Below are 17,681 nucleotides of genomic sequence, written 5' to 3' on the forward strand. Positions count from 1 at the left end.
TTAACTTCTTACCTCTTGATCTCTGCACCCTATCATTAGTCTTTTATTTTCCAGTATTTTACACTCTAAAGAAGGTCACATCTGTGATTTCTATATAGAAATGAGTAGGAACACATCACTGACAGTAACCTGCAATTTATTTTACATAAACTTTCTTTATATATAAGAATTTTATATGATAAACAAGATCCACTGAATACCTATAATGTCTCTAGTAAGGTGTTGAACACTTTACGGGAGATATAAAATCTATAAAGGCCTTATTCCTTTCATCAGGTAGTTTACTATTGGTTTACATAGATAAGTGAGAATTGTTAAAAATCATTAAAAAGCAAAATTAGGTGGTAAAGACTCTCGGTACAATGGTAGTTCAATAAAGGAAGACAACGACTCGGACCTGAACCCAGGAATCTTTATAAAAGAGAAGCTCTTTGAGGCATGGTAAAGTTTAGAATAGTGTAAAGAGGTATAGAGAACACTTCCTTTGATAGGAACAGTGGTGGAGGTGGGTGGGAATTGTGTGAAGCATGAAGGAAATGCCTAACTGGAAAAGAGGGTAATGCTGAAATACATTGTAAATAATGCTGGATGGCTACATTTATTGTGAGTCTTTGTTTTTTTTTTTACAGTTAGGGCATTTTGGGGGAGATGGGAGTCTTAAAAACCTGTTAAAGGAATCTGGAGAACCAGAATGTGATGTGATAAATCAATAAATTCAATCTATTAATAGATTACTTTTAGGAGATACACACACACACACATACCCACCCCCCGCCACCTCACCCCCCCCACCACCCAATTCAGGGATTGTGGAGTTGGAATCATTAGAATGGAGAAAGACTTAGAGCAGTGCTTCTCAAAGTGCAGTTTCAGGACCGGGAGCAAAAGCGTTGCCTTGGAACCTGTTACAAGTGCAAATTCTTGGGCTCATTTCCGCTTGCTCATTGCCTACCCAATGATGCCTCATTATGAATTTGAGTATTATACTCTTTGTAAAACATAAAAGAAATATAATGGGCTTTTCTTCATAGTAATATTGGGAAATGATTTTCCCTAGTTTGGTTAACTTGGATTGAAGAACGTAAAATAATGTTATAGGTTTCTATTAAGTAGAAATTTTATATCTATACAATTTGTTTAATTTTCATATCCAGACTAAAGTCAGAATTGGAATTGCTTCTTATCTTAGTTCTATGCTTTATCTTCTGATACTGATATTGATATCTCCTGATACGAAACTACTGATATCTTCTTTGATATTGATCAAAATAATGATGATTGACTTTATATATTATAACAATCCCCTTTATGTACCCACATTGCTTTATTATTACAGATATCAGGCCTATAAGATTCCTAAAATATCTTGTCCAGAAAAATATTATTCCATTTAAATTGTAAACTAAATACACATTAGCTTCTAGCAAAATAGTAAATGTGAACATTCAATGAACAATTGCCAAATATGGGGGAGACAGAAAATGGGAATTAAATTCATGGGTTTATTTTTGCCAAATAAAATTAAGATTTGTCCCTGGTTGACTGAGGGGAATGACAACAAAATAATAAAGGGTTTTTGTATTTTGGGAGGCTTAGTTTAAAATAGCCCAATATTAACAACAGAAAAATTCCTATGGATTTTTCTCTTCCTCATTTTTCAAAAAACTGAGCTACCAGAAAAATAATCTGTTTTTGGCCCAACTCATCATGGGATTCTTCCAAGTTCTCCAGCTTCTCAGTCACATAATTTACTATCTCCAAGGAGCATGGCTTTGTGTTTGTATAATACTGGACCTCCAGAGAATTCCCAATAAATTATCTTTAGAGGAAAGATAAATTAGAAATTTTGCCCAGAGTGCTCTAGATACCAAGTCTGATATATCATAGGACCAAAACTATATAAAAAAATACCAGTACGTTTCCTTTTTCCTCCCAGCTAAAGAAATAAGTCAAGAGAACAGCTTCTGTTAGCCAAATAGGGACACACTGATAGGACGGAAAGCAGAAAGTCTCTCTGTACAAAGAAGTTGCCTTTACCGACTGTATTTCTCCTTCTTGATTACATTTTCTGAACAAAGCTACACACCTTTGAAAAAGATGGAAACTCTCAGAAAAAGTTTGCATTCCGCATGTCATTATTATCTTTTCATAATATTGTTTCACCAAAACCGTATTAGGTGAAATTCCTTTAGGGTTTGTGAAAGGGCTTGGCAAGGCTTCTAACGAAGTCCATTTTAATGCTAGTGGGCAAAGGATAAAACTGCACAAAGCAAGTGATCACATACCAACTGCTGTCATGTAATCCCAGCGCTCAACGAGGCACATATTGAAGATGAGGTGATCTGATGTTTGCCCTTGGCCAATGAGTGAAATCTGCCTTTCCAAATTCTGGCAAACAGATGAAGTCCAGCCAATGAGAAACCAAAACACTACCAGGAGTATTACTGCCAGCATCCTCATGACCCGTCCACCGGTCATGTATGGAATCCGTTGGGCTGTTCGTGAAAGAAACACCTTCAAAACCCTGGAAAAGCAAGACATCAAAATTTGAAGGCGAACCTAACAACCAGAAAGTAAAATTCTAAATTATCTCATTTTTCTAGGTGAAATTTAAACCCACCCAAACCTACTTAGGCAGAGTTTTAACATAAAAAACAAACAACAGTGTTGCCTATACTTTGACTGAATTTCATTCCAGTTTACCTTCCAATAGCAGAACAAATATCCTGCCTTAGGGGTCAGTGAGTCAACAGATTTGTGTAGGATGGAATTCTTTTGAGTATGTTTTAATATTTCAAGGAAAATTCTCAGAACCTTAGAAAGATCCACAGGCAAACATTGCTCAAACAGGGTTTCTGACGGATCAAAAAATAGTCCTAAAAGTGAGTAGTTGGGTTTTACAATATTATACTAAGTCAAAGACTTCCTTAAACCAGTTGTTTTTTTTTTACAGTAGAATGTTATAAAAGGTATTTTCTGAAAATCATTTTATATAGCCTCCCTTCATAGTCATTTTGTCACATTACCAAAAATAAGTACGAAAACAGTAAGAAGGGTATTTAAATACCCCTGAATAAGATTATTGCATTAAGGAAGAGGATATGACCTATAAGAAATACAGCAATTTTTAAAATTTGTTTTTTTTTTTCCTGTATATATGACTCAAATGCACAGCCAGAGTTGAGACCTACTGGATGACATGATATCTAAGAACTGCTCTATCTCTAAAAATGGTGTGAAGACAAAATCCAACCTTACTATAGGGATCTTTCCAGCCATCCTTTGTTTAATTTCATCTCCAAAATATTCTTAGCTGATTTTAACTCCGCATTCTCATTCTGATATTTTAGGTCACAATATTGTGGTTTGACATAAGCTACCATGAGTGGTTTATGATGCTATAAGGGTATCCATAATCAATTCCCCAAAGGCAAAAATGAATTCATCTTCCCAACTTTTCTATTTCCTGCTCTGATTCTTTCAACATTTTAAATGAAATATTCATATGCACTCTTCATAAAAGTCATTATAAATATGGAAATGAAACATACACACCTGAAATAACCTAGACGTATTTTACTATTTTTTCTTTCAATGCTGGGCTTTGATAGCTCTTTCAAATTAACATAACACATCCAGTAAAGAAAGTTATTTTCTAGCAGATTCTTATTTATCCTTCCCCCCTGCATATCTTTAACCCCACTGTCCTTCACCTAACACACAGCATGAAGTTATTGAATTCTGAATAAAATACTTATCCTCAATTTTTATGTGGAACAATGTCAGAAAGGTATTAGTATAAAGTAAGAGTACAAAAGAAGATCACTTTAAAAAAAAAAAAAAGAAGATCACTTTACTCACCATTTAACTACATATAGTCCCCAACTTAAGATGGTTCGACTTACGATTTTAGGATGGCATAAAGCGATAAGCATTCAGTAGAAACTGTACTTTGAGTTTGAATTTTGATCTTTTATGGGGCTAGTGATATGTGGTACGATATTCTCTCCTGATGCTGCAGCTCCCAGGCAGCCACACCGTCACAAGGGTAAACAACTGACCCACTTACGACCATGCTATACTCATTCGACCTTTCTGTTTTTCACTTTCAGTACAGTATTCAATAAATTACATGAGATATTCAACACTTTATTATAAAATAGACTTTGTGTTAGATGATTTTGCCCAAGTGGAGGCCAATGTAAGTGTTCTGAGCACGGATAAGGTAGGCTGGCCTAAGCTATGATGTTAGATGTACTGAATGCATCCTCGACTTTAAGATATTCTCAATCTACAATGGGTTTACCTGGACATAACTCCACTGAAAGTCAAGGAAGATCTGTAGTTCACCAGATTAGCAGTTACTTTCCATTCCCCGGGTGAAACATACTGAGTATGGCCCGTGTCATGCTGAATGCTAGTACTGGCAGCGAACACAATGCCTCTCTCCAGTATGCCTCACTTTTGCTCCAACTAGTTGAATTGCTACTTGCTAAGAATCAGTTGTACTTGTCCCCAGATTATGCCCACTGTTATCATCTTTTTTTCTTGATAGTTGATCTGTAATATTATATTAGTTTCAGGCATACAACATAGTGATTCAATATTTTATAGATCATACTCCATTTAAAGTTATTATAAAATAACGGTTATATTTCCCTGTGCTGCACAATATATCCTTGTTGCTTATCTATTTTATACATAGTAGTCTGTATCACTTATCCCATGCCCCTAACTTACCCCTCCCCCCCTTCCTGTTCCCCACTGGTAACCACTAGTTTGTTCTCTGTATCTGTGAGTCTGTTTCTGTTTTGCTATATACATTCGTTTGTTTTATTTTTTAGATTCCACATATAAGTGATAAAAGAGTATTTGCTATCATTTTACATAAGTTAACTAAATTGACTGTGTAAGCAAAGGAGACATTTGTACAAAATTCTATTCTGAATGCTTTGGAAGGACTCCATAAAGGTGAGTCACTAAAAGAACTGTTAACTTAGGGGAAAGTAAGGAAAAATTTAATATATTGCGGTGGTCAACAAACCAAAATCCAGAAGGAGTCTACACTCAGATTACCTCAAAATAACAAACAGGGCTTCCCTGGTGGCGCAGTGGTTGAGAGTCCGCCTGCTGATGCAGGGGACACGGGTTCGTGCCCCGGTCTGGGAAGATCCCACATGCCGCAGAGCGGCTGGGCCCGTGAGCCGTGGCCGCTGAGCCTGCGCGTCCGGAGCCTGTGCTCCGCAATGGGAGAGGCCACAACAGTGAGAGGCCCGCGTACAGCAAAAAAAAAAAAAAAATAACAAACAAAAACTCTTTAGATTCTCACTCCTAGTTAAAGAACCAAAACTATGAACAATAGATAATACACTGCAGTGATTTATGCTACAAAGAGAACGATTAGATCCACAGTCAAAGAAGAGGACTTACTTCAAAAATATTGGTGAGTGATTATTTGTATCTTAAATTACAGTATCTATACACTTCTTTAACCCCTTTCTACTTTAAAAAACTTTATTCATTAATTGACCAATCACTAATCCATTAAGAAGGCTTCTACTAAAATCAGCAGATCAAGATTCAAAAACTCTATCCTAGGAATGAGAGAAATTTCTTGGAAAACTAATATTTTTGCCAGTGCCAATCTTATTTTTTGTAGGAGAAACCTGTAGCCACTATGTGCACGTAATTGTTTCTGGTTGTACCTGGATGAATTCTAAATTTTGAATGATTAGGATCTCAAAAGAGGGAATCTGAACCATTTTTCTGGTCTTCTATATTTTGGCTAGGGTCAAAAGAAAAAGAGAGAATTGTTCCAAATTCTAGCTTGACTATATATGAATATCTGAAATGTAATTATAATGAACAAAGGTTTATGTAGTGACAACCATATGCGAGGTATCATACTAGGCAACATGGAAGGCATAAGATATGATTCCTGTTTTCCAGAAGCTTACAATCTAACTAGAAATAAGTATGTAAATAGCTACTATACAAAACAGCATATATTATGTGTTGTGTGTAGTTAGTAAGTCCAGGAACCTAATAGAATAGGTGCTATTAGGTCTGGGTCTTGATGGCTATCAGTAAGTAGGCAGAAACGGAGGAAAGTGGAGAAGATATAAGGAGACATCCTAGCTGAAGGGAATCACATAACAAAGTACAAAGCAGGGAAATGTACGTTGTCTTTGAGGGACAGTGGGTGGAAATGTTTGGCAAGAAGGGAAGGTTTTTTTTTCAACCCACAGGGACTCCTAGGGATTTTTCAAGTTACTGTGAAGGGTTTCACTGGGTTGAGAACCATTGCTTCAGAGAAAAGTAGTTATGATTTATATTTTCTTTCCATGGCCAATATGTGGGAAATCATTTATTTTTCTGATACTTGAAGATTTTCACATAGAAACTCTAAACCTCAATGAGAGGAAATATTGAATTTTTTAAATAACTATCTTTAAAATACTTCTTAACCAGATGAGTTTGTCATTTGCAGAGGAAATCTATATGATCCCAGTATGGTAGTCTTTTAATCAAGAAATCCAACTTCTAAATTATCAGAAATTTTCATGCTTTCCAGATGACCCCATGGGTATTTATTGTAAAATCTGAGAACTCAAGATTGTCATAGATCCCCAAATCTCATTTCCAGAGAGGAAGAGCCAAAGCAGAGCCCTCATGAATCTCCTGTTACTCCTTTTACTGGCTTTCAAACACTAGAAAATACAATAACACAACTCTGCACGGCAATCTAAGCATTTCAGGATATTGGTTTTTGTAAAATGGAATAAGATGCATTTTTCTAGGATTGCCTTAAAATAAAATGAGAAAGTTCTGCTATATCTTTAAAAAATGAGCTCTTGTTAGTCTAGGGTTCACTGCCTAGAAACCAAGTTCTAAAAATGAAATCCTTAGACATGCTTTTATATGAAATACAGCTGTAGAAAAAATGCAATCTTATATCGATTACTTTTCCTACTACTTTTTTCACAGATAAAATTTTAAGCTACCATCTGTTCAGAAGGTTTCACTATTCTAAAGGAAAGCAGTAATGTATACAAGAGGACTGCAAAAAATTTCCAGAATTTAATATAAAAAGGTATATTTAAAGTATATATTCAGTTCTCATTATTAATAGTAGAGAAATTCATAGAAATCATGTTGAAATGATAAAAAAAAAAAGGAATTGGCTGTCACTATATGTCTGCCTCTACTTTTTCACGTTCCACATTTCTAGTTTGAGCTCATAAAACTCCACTGTAAGGACTTGTACTTAGGTTATCGATTATCTGCTTCAAATATCTAATTGATGTTGTTACTCCTTAGTTAACTTGATCTCTCTCCAGCTTTTGGCGTGGCGGAGGCACTTGGCTTCCATTATGTCACGTTCTCTTGATTCTCTGCCTACTCCTCTGTCAGCAGCTTTTTAGTCTCTGTCACAGAGTCCTCTGCCTCAGTCTTCCCCTTAAATAATAGTGTTCCTCAAGGATCTCCTAAAATTAGTCACCTTTTTTTCTTGCTCTACAGATTATACCTGGGAAATTCCATCCACAATTCTGCTTCAATTATGTACATGCTGGTGAGTCGCAGATCTGTAACTTCGGTTTAGATCACTGTCCTGAGCTCAAGATCTGTATACTCAGTGACCTACGGGACATCAACAGGTTCCCCAAATAAAATCGTCACTCTCTCCACTCCTCTCTCCTCTAACCCACTGTGTTACCTGTCTCAATGACCAGTACCAGTTAATTGCTCAAAGCAGAAACCTAGGAATGAACTTTGATGCTTCTCCCTCATTTACATTCCAGACACCAAATGCATGATTAAGAACTTAATTTCTACCTCTTAAATATCTTTCAAATCCTTCTATTTTTCTCCATTTTCACTGCCACTATACAGCTCCTGGTCATCAACCTCTGTCCTCAGTAGTTTCCTAACCAGTCTCCTTATTGGTCTTGCCCACCTTCAGTCCACACTGTATGCTAAAGCCACATGATCTTCTTAAACTGCACTCTGATCATGTTTCTCTCCTGTTTACAGTCCTTCTGTGGCTCTCCACCCAAATCCTAGCTACCTTACGAAGGTAAAACGCCTTTAAAAATTGGTTCCTCCTTGCTTCAGCATGCTCATCTCTCACTATTCTTCCCTTCCTAGGGTCCTGCGGGTCTCTGTGGACTATATGCAGGTTTCCTCTATCTGAACCTTTGCCCTCAGCTTCCTGTACTGCCCCTCCCTCCATCAATACAAACACCTAATTTAGCTAATTCCTGCATATTTCTTCATGGCTCATCTGAGACGCCACTTGCTCTGGGCTAGTGGTTCCCAAACCACTATCATCAACACCATCTGGAAACTTGTTAGAAATGCAAATTCTTGGGTCCCATCCATACCTACTACTATGTCAGAAATTCTGGGGATTAGGGCCCAGAAATCTGTATTTTAACAAATCCGTTAGGTAAATTCGGGCGAAGGCTATAGTTTGAGAGCTTTGTTTCCCAAAAGGCTTAAGACTGGTGCAGGTGTCTTTCTAATGGGCTGACTGCTCTAAACTGTCAGATAAATTTTTGAGTTTTTGTTATGCTGACACCAAAATTTAAAGCCTCTAGTAACAGAAAGTTTTCCATTTTCAGAACATCTGCATCTGCTTGTGATTTAGCAGCATCTTTTTTGTGTACTGAACGGGAATAAACATATACATCCTCAAGCCATCTAGTCTTCCGGTCTATTAATTTAATCGGAATAATCCTAAAGTCTTGAAGTTCTCCATTAGACTTGAATTTCTATACATTTTACTACTTTCTTAGAAACTCCAGAGAATAAATGCTTCTGATGAAAAGTAGGAGCTGATTATTTTCTTCTATAAATATAAAGCCACTCAATTCTTGACAAAAGAGCCTTAAGAGTGAACAACACCAAAAGGGCTGAAGTCACTCCCTCCCAGTTTGCTTTAAATGGTCACAAGCCCTCATGTTTATTAAGCTTTTCAACAATTTCTCAAAATTTCATTTTCAGAAGTAACCTAAAGCTGCTTCTTGGTCACTGGGTAGATGTTAGGTATATATTAAAAAGGACTGGCATCACCTAGGCAGAAACAGATTGTTAACATTTATCAGACATGAAGTTCAGTAAAACTGTTGTGACTATTTTAAGTTATTGCTATTCATAAGAAGGAAAACTCACAACTCAGCTTCCCAAATATGGGTACTTTTGTCCATTTCAGTGACCTGCTTGTGCTCTCATATCTCATACTAATCTTCCTTTCTTTTGACCTGATTGTAAGTAGACAGAATAAGGCAGAATGATGAAAAAATAAAGGAAGAAGGAAGGGTTACAGGACTGTTGCAAGTCAAATATAGAGCTAGAAGGAACTTGCGGATTATCTCTTCTGATATCAGAAATAAGGAAAGAATGTCTGCTCTCACCACTTCTATCCATCATTGTACCAAAAGTTCTAGCCAGAGCAATTGGTCAAGAAAAAGAAATAAAATGCATCCATATTGGAATGGGAGAAGTAAAACTGTCTCTGTTAGTAGATGACATGATCTTATATATGGAAAACCCTACAGAACACACACACACACACACACACACACAATCTGAGCTAAAAACCACATTCAGTGAAGTTGTAAGATACAAGTTCAACATTAAAAAATCAGTTTTATTTTTATATACTAGCGATGAGCTATCTGAAAATGGAATCGACTAAACAGCTCCATTTACTATAGCATCAAAAAAATACCTAGGGGTAAATTTAACCAAGGAGGTAAAAGATGCGTATGCTGAAATCTATACAACATCACTGAAAGAAATTTTTAAAGATCTAAAGAAATGGAAAGACATTCTGTGTTCATGGATTGAAAGACTTAATATTGCTAAGATGGCATTATTCCCTAAATTGACCTACAGGTTCAAGTCAATTTAACAAAACAGTGTGGTACTAGCATAATGGTAGACATATAGAACAACGGAATAAGACTGATCATCCAGAAATAAACCTCTCCATCTCCAGTCAACTGATTTTTGACAACACTGCCAAGACCATTAAATAAAGAAAAAATTATCTTAAAAAAAAATCTATTCAATAAAAAAGGGCGTTCCCTGGCAGTCCAGTGGTTAGGACTCGGTGCTTCCACTGCCGTGGCCCCGGGTTCAATCCCTGCTCGGGGAACTAAGATCCCACAAGTCGCATGGTGCAGCCAAAAAAAAAATCTTTTAAACAAATGGTCCTAAGGACGAGTGTATATCCAAATGCAGAAGAATGAATTTAGACCTCTACCTCACATAATATACAAAAATTAATTCCAAATGAATCAAAGACCCAAATATAAGAACTAAAACTATAAAATGCTTAGAACAAAACAGAGGTATATATCTTCCTGATCTGAAATTAGGCAATGGTTTCTTAAATATCATACCAAGGCATATGTAACAAGAGAAAAAACAGATAAACTGAACTGCATAAAAATAAAAAATTTGTGCATCAAAGCACACCAGCAATAAAGTAAAAAAGAAACCCCACAGAATCGGAGAAAATATTTTCAAATAATTTATCAGATAAGGGTCTCAGATCCAAAATATATAAGAACTCATACAATGCAACACAAAAAGACAAAACACCCAATTAAAAAATGGCCAAAGGGGGCTTCCCTGGTGGCGCAGTGGTTGAGAATCCGCCTGCCAATGCAGGGGACACGGGTTCGGGCCCTGGTCTGGGAAGATCCCACATGCCGCGTAGCAACTAAGCCCGTGAGCCACAACTACTCAGCCTGCGCGTCTGGAGCTTGTGCTCCGCAACAAGAGAGGCCCTGACAGTGAGAGGCCCATGCACCACGATGAAGAGTGGCCCCCGCTCGCCGCAACTAGAGAAAGCCCTCGCGCAGAAACGAAGACCCAACACAGCCAAAAATAAAATAAATAAATTTTTAAAAATTTATTAAAAAAAAAAAATGGCCAAAGGACCTGAATAGACATTTCTCTAAAGTGATGTAGAAATGACCAATAAACAGCTGAAAATAACATCATTAGTCATTGGGAAAATGGATAAAAAGATTTTCTTCCTTTTGCCCTTTAAAAAATTTAAAGTATCTTACTGTATTTTATATATCTTTAAAAGAATACATAAAATAAATAAATATAAATATCTTCCAGTCACTTTCAAAATTTACTAGGGGGAGGGGTGGAGTGGGAGGCAGGGGTCAGCAGATGTATGCTATTATATACAGAATGGATAAACAGCAAGGTCCTACTGTATAGCATAGGGAATTATATTCAATATCCTGTGATAAACCATAATGGGAAAGAATACAAAAAAGAATGTATATATGTATAACTGAATCACTTTGCTGTACAGCAGAAATTAATACAACACTGTAAATCAACCATACTTCAATAAAAAAATTTACTCGGAAACAAAACTATCTATCTATCTATCCATTCCCACAAAGTGTAAATATTTGGTGCTAATGAGTGCAGTAGAGAAAACTGCTACAAATTGTGCTGTATCCAAAGCGAGCAGTACTGAATAATGCATGAAATGAAAATCCCTAGGCCTGAGCCAGAAGAAGGTTTTTTTGTAGCCTGCTTAAATATGTTTTAAATATAGTACAGAAAAGTCTTTTGTTTTTTCTTGATTAGCCTTAGAAAAAGGAAAAGTCAATTTGTTTTCAGAAATCATATTACAGGGAATAGGAAAATGTTCTTCTAGCATTAAGTTTCTTAATCTTTCTCTACCCCCTTTCATTTAAAACAGTTCCTCATTTTTCCTCCTGATAATATACTCAGATTTTCTGAGCCTAGAGATATTGCATTTCCAGGTTTCTTAAAACCAACCAACCGACCAACCAACCAACGTATAGCAAGTATTCTGTGAACCCACACATGCATGGACGTGCCAGATGTTCTTTTAGATCTGTCCGACATCATTAATGTACTAAGTCAAACATATCTATGGTTACTGAAGGAAACTCTTTTTATAAATGAACCTTCTTCATTTTTGCCTATTGCAGCTCTATTTTTCCTTATGATCCATATTGAGCCAGCTAAAACCTGTCCCGTTCTCCCTTCTTTCTTTCTCCAAAGAGAAACAAACGGTTTTAGGTTCAAATAAATTGCATTGCATGAATGGCCTGCCAGTGAGGTGGGGCGGTGGGACTTGTCTGCCCTGGGTGCAAGTAATAGTGTCCGTAGAGAATTTAAGGCAATAAAAATGACAACTCAAAGCTGTTCTGCTTTGTATCATCACCATGTGCTGGTGATTCTAAACAATGTCAGTGATAAAATCCTCCTCCCTGAAGGACTGGACCACTTTCACCACCTCCCCTAACTTGTTACGCCTCTGTATTGCACTGTTAATAAACAAAAGACTTGCAATTTTCCTTTGGCTTGGTATGGTGGTCTTTGGCTGTATGACTCTCAAATGTGGGGAGCGACGACTAAAGGAAAAGGTGGGAGATTTGATAAAAGTGAATGAAACCCTCAAGTTCCCGTCCTAGGCTAACGGTATCATTTCTAGTGACAGACTGAGATCCTATTCCTTTTTCATATTTTCTTCAAGTTTTCAAAGTTACTGGAATTCTGTAAACACTAAAATTGATCAGTGAGAGATCAGGAAAGAGAAAAAGAAATGTTAAACAATTTTACTAAGCCTTGAGGGAAATGGCTGAAATAAAACAAGAACTCAGGCGTTTCCTGCTTATCCTATTCTCAAGGGACTAGAACACTTTATCAGTACTGATAATTGCCTTAGAATTTTCTGCCTAGGGAGGTATTACTTTTTATTTATTATTTTATTTATTTATTTATTTTGAGATATTACTTTTAAAAAAATTTTTGAAATAAAAAATTAAGTTCTTATAAAAATGAGAAAATAGCATTCAAGGGACTTTATCCCTTAGCTCAGGCTACCTTGATCCCTCAAGCTACCTTGCGTCAGGTCCGACAAAGCCTGGTTCTTTAGCTTTCTCTTCAAGTCTGTGACCTTCTCCATATCATTCCAATGAATTCCTTTTTTGCTTAATTTAGCCATCCTCAGTGTCTGTGGTTTGCAACCAAAACCCTCTACTTGACATATTTCACAAATATTTCAATCATGTTTAAGATTTACAGCAACTCTACAGGTGAAGTGAGAAGTGATTCTCAGAAGCTAAAATAATTTCTTCTTGGTTGTATAAGTTATTAGTGGCGGAACTGAAATTCAAATTTGGATTTGTAAAGATTTATGTCTTTCCTCTCTATCATGTTACTACAAAACCTTCAAAGTCCTTTCTTGAGGACAACACGTTGCTTGACTATAAGAGATATCAACCAAAGACATCCCTGCAGTTCCATTCACTATAACCATCCACCCATTCATTCACTTAACAAATATCTGAATATATTAAATGGGCAAGATGCAGCACTAAGGATGGGGAATACAAAGCTGGTTCAGCCAGTCACTTCCATCGGGTTGCTCACATTCCTCTGAGATGTTGATTCTTCAGTTTATAGACTTAAACAATATTGGAATCAGTTAAATTTAAACAATATGGAGAAACAATATAATATACAGCCATATGGTTCAGACAGGATATGAATAATTCAGCGTATTAAATTAGAAACAGTTTCCACTCGATTTAAGCCTTCAGTAGGTAATTCTTCACTGCAATGACTTCTAGAGACAAACAGTCGGAGAGAAAATCGTTTTAATTACAGTCTTTAAAATAAAGAAAAGAATGAGGAAGTAATCTAGTTTCCCAAATCCCAATCATTTGTATGCCACCCTCAAGATTTCTGCCTGTATCTGTGTACCAACTAACATTTTCTTTAAATCAACTTCTATTTATTGCTTTAAAATATTTTAAAGGGACTTCCCTGGTGGTCCAGTGGTTGGGACTTCGCCTTCCAATGCAGGTGGGGGGCAGGTTGGATCCCTGGTCAGGGAGCTAAAATCCCACATGCCTTGCAGCCAAAAAACCAAAACGTAGAGCAGAAGCAGTGGTGCAACAGATCTGACAAAACTTTAAAAATGGTCCACATCAAAAAAAAATCTTTAAAATATTTTAAAGAAAACTTTATATTGCTACTTTCAATGAAAAACTGGTAGGTAATCCATAAATAGAATGTAACTATGAAAATAAATACAGTGAAATAAAGATAATAAATTTCATCTAGATAGTATTGCAGTGGGAAGCTCTGAGCCTGAAGCTTGATCCACTCTTTGTTGTAAAGGAAAATTAGCAACTGTTCGGCAGGTGTTAAAGACCTACTATTTCCAAACTATTTCTTCTCCTGGAAATAATCAGAAGGATGGAAAGAGAACCTGAATGGAAGGAATTTTCTTACTCTGTGATTCAGTGTTATTTAATACTGTGTTTTTGTCCCACAAACAGCCTCTCATAGACCGCAGTGTCATGTGTTTCAGGCACTTGAGAGCACACAGTGAGTCAGGGAAATAGGAATGCTTTACGTGTGGAGGGAACTGTGGGAAGCAGCTTCCAAGTCTGCATCTGACATTCATTCATTCATTCACTTATCAACTATTATGCATTAAGCACCTGCCATGTGTCATTCATTGTGCTAAGAGCTGGGGATTCACTTGTGAATGACCTCACTTCAAGGAGAAGGTAAATTAGGTAAAAATGAAGAAGATAATTACATAAGCAAACTGTATCATATAATAGAGGACCCAATAGATGTTAAGGCCTAGACTCATAGGGAGAGAGGTCATTCTCAAGTCTCAAGAGGCCACCCATTCTTCTGGGAATTCCAGAAGTCTTATTGTCCATTATAGGCTGTCAATGATTTCTCATTTCCTTTAGCGAGCACCAGCTGAAACACAGTTATCATATAAGGAATGGAAACCGGAAAGTACTTAAAGAACAGGACACAAGAGCAAAGTGTGCTATGATGTGGAAAGAATAAAGTGAGCATCAGAAAGACCATGAGAGATTAGTCTAATCATTTTTTTTGTAGTAAATAGAGGGCTATGATTTCCTAGGCTAAACTGAGATTTAAACTGGACCTCCTGAAGTCCAGTCCAATAAACTTTGTACTATATGACATATATAAGAAAGGATCTTGAGAGTTAAAGACATTTACATTTGTTCCAAAAAGATAATCTGGAGCATTCCCAGTTATTAAAATAAGTACCAAAAAATAGTAAAAGAAATGGAGATGCTTGTGTAATGGAGAGTATAATGATCACATTTCAAGAAAGGGTGAAGGGGTGGCATTTAAAGACAAATATAACACATATTATGGCATCTAAGATAAACTGTTTTATGAGCCATATCAAGATACATTTATTGAGAAATACTTACGGTCAAATTAGCATGAAAACTGTGACTATTAAAACAGCGTTAAAGCTGATCAGCGTAAAAGGTTTCCTCTATAGAACTACAGTGTTACCCTGCAGGAGAGATTTATACTTTAACTCCTATGCTCTTTGGCACCACTACGCTGAGAAAACTTGGAAAGAGGAGGCAAGGGAAAGCCCTGGAATCATTTCCAGCTATTCCCAGCCTTTCTGGATAGGTAATTTATTTTATTGTCTCTTTCTTGCTAGTACTTATCATATACTTTTTAAAAGTAGGTGATTTTGAAACTAAAGTATAAGGGAATTTACAGTGTTCTCCAATTTATAAGGCTGATAATCACTGGAGCCTACTGGTTAAGAAGGGAAACCAAGAATACTATTTTTTGGAAATTCATCCAAAGAATATCAGTGGGATTACCCTGGGGCATGGAACTCGGGAATGGAGGACAATAGCTTTTGTTAGCTAAGCATATTGCTGAATTCTACTATACAGGATTCTTTGGTAGCTCTGGACTTGGATTATTATTTCAGCTGTATTGTCTTTGTATTTCTTCCTGTTCTTAGCTAGTAAATACTGTTTCACATTCATTTTAAATTTATTTTTTATTCAGAATTAACCTTGCCATAACCAATGGCACATTCTATTAAAGCATGTTGTTCAAATTCAATTGTATTAAAGACTTTCCTAGAGAATCCTAAAGATATTGTCTTGAAAATAAAAAATATATATCATCTTCCTATCTAAATTTCTGAAATTTAACCATTTAAGTGGCTGACTGAGCTTGCAATTACATGCTAAGCCAAACACTTTGATCCTCCCATGGGAATGAAAACTAATAAAACATAATATACCTGTGAAGCTTGAGAGTGACTGTTCCATAAACAGTAGCAAAACCGAGAAGACGGACCCATCTTAGGAGAATACAGCGAAATGTGCTTGGCTCAAAGTACAAAATAACAACCTGTAGGATGAGAAGAGAAAGAAAGAGACCTTCAGGATCAGCTGATGACCCACAGATTAAAATCAGTATTTCACAGTCTGATGTTTAATACTATGAATTTTGACATGAGAACATATTTATTTGAATAAAACTCTAAAATATTATTTTGATCATTCTTTGTCCAAAACAAAGAACTATAAAGTCTCCTTATTGCTTTCATGTCAGATCTAAAGTCTTTAATTCTAGCTTTCAGGAGTTTCTAGCAATTGCCTCTAAATTTTTGGTATGTCCAAGCTTCACTCTCCTTTACTTCCCCAGGTGGGCCAGCCAGGCGAGCTTCCACTGCCTTTCTCAGCTGGAGCCGTGCCTATCCCTGCTCCACACTTCCGGCCATACCTTTCCCCTGTCTGAAATATCCTAAGAGGATTATCCTGTAATGCACCCCATCCCCCCATCATCTATCACTCCATGTTTATTACCTCACTGAGTACTTGGCTCCATCACTTCACTAACTCCTCGCTTCTCACTCCAGAGTTTTCACTCAACAAATATTAATTAAGCATTTATCATGAGCCAGGCAATATACTAGATGCTATGGGTACAAAGGCCAATAAGAAAGGGAAGAGAGCCATATAAAGAAGAAATTGGAGGCTTCCCTGGTGGCGCAGTGGTTAAGAATCCGCCTGCCAATGTAGGGGACACGGGTTCAAGCCCTGGTCCGGGAAGATCCCACGTGCCACAGAACAACTAAGCCTGTGCACCACAGCAACTGAGCCTGCACTCTAGAGCCCGCGAGCCACAACTACTGAAGCCCGTGTGCTACAACTACTGAAGCCCGCGCACCTAGAACTCGTGGCTCCACAAGAGAAGCCACCGCAATAAGAAGCCCGTGCACTGCAACGAAGAGCAGCCCCCACTCACTGCAACTAGAGAAAGCCCGCACGCAGCAGCGAAGACCCAACGCAGTCAAAAATAAAATAAACAGATAAAGTTAAATGTATATAAATAAAGAAAGAAAGAAGAAACTGCATCAAAGCAGTATAGGTGCTGTGATAAACATCTGTGCAGGCTCCATGGGACACAAAGGAACAAGTGGCCAACTCTGGGGGATGGTCAAAAGTCCTGTGAAAGCACGGTATGCACAACCTCTCATCTGCTACTGCGTGGCTTTGAGCAAAGCCCTCACTGAATAGGAAACGGTTTGGACCCGCTAAAGGATTAATGCCGTTGAAAAATGTGGCCTTGCACTCTTCTGCTGGAGCAGCTGGCCTGAGCTGATTCTGCTGAGCATGAGGTCATTGTAACAGAAAAGTATGCCCACTCCTAAAATCTCCAGTGTTATTTTGGTTTTTCCTCCCGAAGACGTGAATACTGGGAAACAGAAAGCATAGTGGGGGGAGATGGGGTGGGTGCTGACGTTTTCTTGCTGATAACGGACAAATGGAGCCCCACTC

At 37.2% G+C, this 17,681-nt stretch overlaps 1 protein-coding gene across 1 annotated transcript in view; it reads right to left on the bottom strand.

The window, feature by feature from the left end:
- Positions 1–17,681, bottom strand: part of GPR158 (G protein-coupled receptor 158) — a 300,753-nt gene that overhangs the window by 23,183 nt on the left and 259,889 nt on the right. The window contains exons 6-7 of the mRNA XM_024766198.1: positions 16,139–16,248; positions 2,286–2,524 (exon numbers count right to left, since the gene is read on the bottom strand). Coding sequence (XP_024621966.1) covers positions 2,286–2,524; positions 16,139–16,248 — 349 coding nt within the window. The remainder of the gene's footprint in view (positions 1–2,285; positions 2,525–16,138; positions 16,249–17,681) is intronic.

The sequence above is a fragment of the Neophocaena asiaeorientalis genome, unplaced genomic scaffold (genome assembly GCF_003031525.2).
Source record: "Neophocaena asiaeorientalis asiaeorientalis breed wild unplaced genomic scaffold, Neophocaena_asiaeorientalis_V1.1 scaffold217, whole genome shotgun sequence".
NCBI lineage: Eukaryota > Metazoa > Chordata > Mammalia > Artiodactyla > Phocoenidae > Neophocaena > Neophocaena asiaeorientalis.